Source organism: Solanum pennellii, chromosome 4, assembly GCF_001406875.1.
Source record: "Solanum pennellii chromosome 4, SPENNV200".
Classification (NCBI taxonomy): domain Eukaryota; kingdom Viridiplantae; phylum Streptophyta; class Magnoliopsida; order Solanales; family Solanaceae; genus Solanum; species Solanum pennellii.
This window is the reverse complement of record NC_028640.1, coordinates 12,111,340-12,117,161: the sequence shown is the minus strand read 5'-3', so window position 1 is coordinate 12,117,161 and position 5,822 is coordinate 12,111,340. Positions and strand designations below refer to the sequence as shown.

Here is a 5,822-nt window from a genome sequence, read left to right as displayed (position 1 = left end):
CATTGATGGAGATATCCACATATTGCGTGCTGAAATCCCCTGGGTTATCAGCCTGTTTTGCTATGGCACCACAGATTCCCACCATGCCCAACTGAGTGGTGTCTGCCGGTTTCGCCTTATCTTGTGCCTCCTTCTCCTTCCGCTCACGGACGATGGCACTAAGGCTCTTCATCTCTGGGCACCTGGCATAACCGTGTGGTCCGCCGCATATATAGCACCCGTCTCCTCTGCTGGACTGCGTCCGCTTCTCCGAGTATTTCTGGCGTTCAAACCGTCTACCATCCGGCTTGGGCGTGTCTCGCTGCTTGGGTTGCGCCGACTGTTCTCTGCCTCGGCCACGGTCTCCCCCGCCCTTAGCTTGACTACCCCTTGCCTCCTTGCCCTTCGCCTTGTCCAAACGATCATGTTTGAAATCTGTCAAGGTTTCGGCTTGAGTGATGGCCTCATCAATGGTTTTTACTTGACGCCGCTCCAACTCGGTCCTCGCCCAATTCTGCAGCCCGTCCATGAAGGTGAACAGCATGTCATCTTCCGTGAGTTGGGGAATTTGGAGGGTCAAGATTGTGAACTCCTTCACATACGCCCTAATGCTTCCCGTCTGCTTCAACTCCCGAAGTTTGCGCTTCATCTCATAAACAGCATTGTTGGGGAAGAAAGCTTTCTTGAATTCCTCAAGAAATTGCTCCCATGTGTTGATGGTGCGTGTGCCTCTCTCAATCTCGGCATGTTTGCGTTTCCACCATAACATGGCTACGTCGGAAAGATACAACACGGCAGTGTTGATCTTGCTCGCATCGCTCCTGACCCGATTACACCTGAAATAATTTTCCAAGTGCCATAGAAAATTGCCTACCTCTAGGGCGTCGCGGACACCCTTGAATGTTGGTGGCTTGGGAACCTCAACTCTGGACTCCCTTTCCTGGCCAAGTGATGTTGATGCTCCAACCTCCCTCTCTTCTTCGAGGGCTTCTACCTTGTTTTTCAGCGTCTGGATCGTCGCAAGGGCGTCCACAAATCTGATCTCCAAGGAAGTAATGGTTTCCTTCATCTCCAATTCCGTCCGCCTGCGTAGATCCAACTCCTTCCGGATGGCGTCAACTTCCTCAAGGGAATTTTCTTCAAGGTCTTTGACATCCCTGTCCAACCCATTCAAGCGCTGGCCCAAAATCTCAACAGCTAGTCTTGCCCTCTCGACGCTGGTAATCCATTCGTGTCCAACAGTGACGTCTATGACATCCTCGCTGTCGTCGTCACTTCCATCGGCAATATTATGCTGGAAAGATGTTTGTCCATCGCCTGGTGGAGGATCATTTGGTGGCAGATCGCTTGATGGTAGACTGCCTGATGGCAGACCGCCTTGTGGAAGACTGCCTGTTGGCAGTCCGCCTGGTGGAAGACTGCCTGATGGCAGACCACCTGGTGGAAGACTGCCTGATGGCAGGTCGCCTAGTGGAGGATTGGGCAGACTGGGTTCGTTGCCCTTCTTGTTCTTTCCCTTCTTGTTCTTCTTTTGAACGTTGGGGGTGGTGCTAACGCCGCTACCGTCTCCTTCGTTTGTCATTCTCTTACGATGAACCTGCTCTGATACCAACTGTCACGGACTTTTTGATTCGGACAATGTTCCGTGCGGCACTTGACGGTTTACTCACGATTTTTGCACGTTCTTGCAAACTCAAGTAAGCCTTACACTCAGATCGCTAAGAAAATAAGAAGGAAGACAGAATATTGGAAGAAGGAACTTCTATTACTTGAAAAATGATTGGATGCTTTACAAGTAAAATGATCTACTATTTATACTACTCTAATGTCTAAGAGATAGTAAATGCTACACTATACAAGTTCCTAAGACTATGCCTACAAGACAAGCTTCTAAGTCTTCCAAAAAGGACTCCTAGATGCTCCTAGTCTGCCCCATGATCTGCACAAGCCTCTCAATGGCTTGAAACTCCTGAAACTGCCGCCCCACTACCAAGTGTAACAGCTGTAACGGCTGTAACTGCCGTAACAGCTGAAACAGTTGTAACGGCTGTCTCTTCAGCTGCTGTTGGCCCCCTTTGCTGCTGGTCTGCTTGGTCAGCCTGTCTCCTTGCGCCTGCTGCGCCTGCTGGCTGCTTAGTTGGGTGGCGTTCAGCCTGAAGGGATGGCGGGACGTCACACAGAGCTATACGAAGATGGTCAGCATGCTCTTCCTTACTCTTTGAATGAACCATTTCATCGATAAAAACAATCAGAAACGAATCCATAAATGGTCTGAACATAACATTCATCAAACTCATGAAAGATGCAGGCGCATTTCTCAACCCAAACGACATCACTAGAAGCTCATAGTGCCCATAGCGAGTCCTGAATGCCGTTTTTGGTACATCCTCAAGCCTAATTTTCAACTGATGGTAACCAAAACTTAGACCAATCTTAGATAAAACTGATGTGCCCTGCAACTCATCAAAAAGGTTGTCTGTACGAGGTAGTGGATATTTTTTTTGAAGGGTGACCTTGTTAAACTGTCAATAGTCTATACACATTCTCATACAATTTTTTTTTCTCAACAAACAAGACAAGAGCACCCCGCAAGGAAGCACTAGGACGGATAAAACCTTTATCAAGAAGTTCATGGAGCCTTAACCTCTTTTAACTGTGCCAAATCCATACGATAAGGAGGAATGGAGATGAGGCGAGTACCAGGTTTCATGTCAATGCAGAAATATATATCTTTATCCGGAGGCGTAGTAGGCAAATCAGTAGGAAACACTTCTCTAAATTCAGACACTATATGAATAGACTCAATTATGGGTCTCAACCTTAATATTCAAAATATGAGCTAAATACGCTAAATATTCATTCCTCACCAATTTCCTAGCCTGAATGGAGGATATGAACTTAGTTGGCTTAGACTTATACACCCCTTCCCACTCAAACTTTTACCTTCTTGGAATCTCTATAGTCACTGACTTTATATTACAACTAATCAAACCATAATAGGGGTACTACCAAATCATGCCTAAGATTATATCAAAGTCTGTCATATCAAACATTACTAAATCAGCCCAAGTTTGGAAACTCATAAACATAATAGGACAAGTACGATAAATATGGGTGACTATGACATACTTCCAACTGGGGTAGAAACATGGATGAGGGCATCAAGTATATCACATACCGCATCAAATCCCAAGGCAAACTGAACTAACACGTATGAAAAGGTAGAACCTATATCAAACAACACATTAACCCCCCGGTCACAAATAAGAATAGTATATGTGATCACTGTATCAGATGTCTCCGCCTCGGTCTTTCAAGGAAAAACATAAAACTGAGCCCTTTCATCTTAAAGGACCACCTCCTTGCCGGGATGCGCTGCTCTTTTGCCCGCATTACCATTTCCTCAGCCTCCATATTCTCATTGATATTATCCTCGCCACCTTGTGCACATCCTCTACCATTATTACCATTGCCCCGTGGGTACCAGTGCCCTAGCCTTCTATTGCATGGGATCTAATATGCCTAGTTGTAAACAATCTCTCCTTATATTCCCAGGTTCTCCATAATTATAAAAAGTACAATCAAAAGATGATCTGTCACTAGCCGAAGACGCGGCTCCCTATCTATCCTTGATAAAACTCTCATGTAGAATTCCCAAGTAATTACCTATAGAAGTGGGCATGACAGACTGAATTGGTCGGGTTGCAAGTGCCGGCCTGCGTGAACCTCTGGAGTAGGAACCTAGAAGTTACTTGTGCTCTTGCCTTTCTTAGTCAAAGCCTTAGCCTCCCCATCACGTCTAACTCTTTTTAATTTCTTCACAAAATTAGTAACCTCATTAAAATATTTTCCTACAGAGGTCATGTGAACAACCAATACCTAGAGTCCGGATTTCAGTCCCTTGGCAAATAAACGAATCCTCTCCTCCTTAGTAGTCACAAATTGGGTAGCATATCTAGACAAAGAAAGGAACTTAGACTCATACGTAGGTACATTCATACCACCTTTCTCTAAAGTCATGAACTCATCCATCTTATGATATCTCAAAGTCCAGGGCATTCAAGCGAGTGTAAGCAAAGTTGGCGATCTTCATTCCACATAGGCCCTCAATGAATGTTTAGCCTCACCCAAAATTTGAAAGTTCACGAATTCTACCCCATGCTGATGTACAATACCTAACTTATGAAGCCTCTCATAGAAGTCCAAAATAAACTCATAGGCATCATCACTTTTAAAACCAAGAAATACAAGAGACTTTAGTTTCAAAAACTTTGTCAGCATCTCATGCTCATTACCACTCATCACAGGACCCAATAAGGGATGAAAAAAGGCATCATTGCCTATTAGTCCACCCAACTTCGTAATCGCAACAATAATGTGAGGGTTAACTAGAGGTTGAGTTTCTTACAATCCTTAATGAATCTCGTAATCTCTTGCGCTAACTGTTTAACGTCTCAAATACACTTTTTCCAATTTTAGATGTAAACAATTATTAACTAGTATAAATGTAATGCCCAGAGCTACCCCCGAGACGCGGACACGGAACCTAGGACCACAAGTGATCCCAAGCTAATCCTGCTAGCATGATCATTAGCATACTAAAGATAATAAACTAAATGTGGAAAATCATAATTTTAAACTGAAATAAATGGGGAATACCCATATTCTATAACTGAGATAAATGAAATCAATGAGTTTAATACAAAGAAGTTGTTAACTCAATACTAAGCTGAAACTAGCTATGTCTAAAAATAGCCTCTAAACTGGACTAGAAATACTGGGACAAGCCCCCAGCTAAATCTAGCAAAAACTGAAACTAAATGAATAAAGACTGAATGACACTCATGACTATTGTCCTCAGAGAATGAGGACTCACCATTGAATCTGCTGAACTGGAGATCAAAAAATCGATCTATGCGTGATCTGGATGCTGAGAACTTGAACCTACATCACGACAAGATGTAGCGCACGTATGCTTCAGTACTTGAAAGGTACTGAGCATGTGGAAGAGAGTAAAGCTGAAATAAAACATAACTGAACAAGCACAAAAAACAAGTAAAATAATCTGAATATGATATGCTAATTTATGAGCTAACTGGATGCAATGACCAATTTATAACATGCTGAAACTGAATATTGAATATACTGATAAATGGTCAATGCAGAGAGTCTGGCTGAACTGTGGGAGCTAATAATAACCGATAATAAAACCACATGATCTAAATGTGGAGTCCGATTTATATGCCCCATCGAGAGGACCCAATATACCCTGCCAAAAGGTATAAAGGCATGTTGTTGTGATCACTAAATTGATTGTCCACAGAGGGGACTTAAAACCTACTTGGCTAGTAGTTCTGGGACTATTGGGTACACTAAACCTTAGTCCAACTCGGTATTATGCTACTCCCAATGAATATTGTAAATTTACTGATTATGTCTGAGTTTCTGTAAATACTGGATAGCTCAAAACTGAATACTCAAACTGAGAATGCAACAATTAATCTGGTAATTATGAATTTATAATTGAGCTATGTATATCTGAAGTGTCTGAAATATCTGACCTAGCATGTGTAATTCAAGAACTAATGAAATACAAGTCTCGGATTTTAAAATTCATGCAATAAACTTAATAATAACGTCATAATCTGATTTGGAATATATAACTAGTAAGGTCATGAAGTTCTGTTGAAATTCTAAAAACCCTATGTCTAATCATGATATGGGAATCGACAATCTGACTGAAAACTAGGGACCCAATGGGTGAAAGGAACCCACTAGTGAAATCCCACATACCTGATGATGAAATCCACAAAAAAATACTTAGGTTTCGTGGCTGGAACTGT

General features: G+C 42.8%; 1 protein-coding gene across 1 annotated transcript; it reads right to left on the bottom strand.

Annotated features, from left to right (window-relative positions):
* Nucleotides 1-1,931: 1,931 nt before the first annotated feature.
* LOC107016512 lies at nucleotides 1,932-3,393 on the bottom strand. Its single transcript, XM_015216961.1, has 4 exons — nucleotides 3,312-3,393; nucleotides 3,109-3,207; nucleotides 2,624-2,766; nucleotides 1,932-2,432 (listed from the first exon to the last, which is right to left on the bottom strand). The coding sequence occupies exons 1-4, from the start codon at nucleotides 3,391-3,393 to the stop codon at nucleotides 1,932-1,934; spliced, it is 825 nt and encodes a 274-aa protein (XP_015072447.1).
* Nucleotides 3,394-5,822: the final 2,429 nt, after the last annotated feature.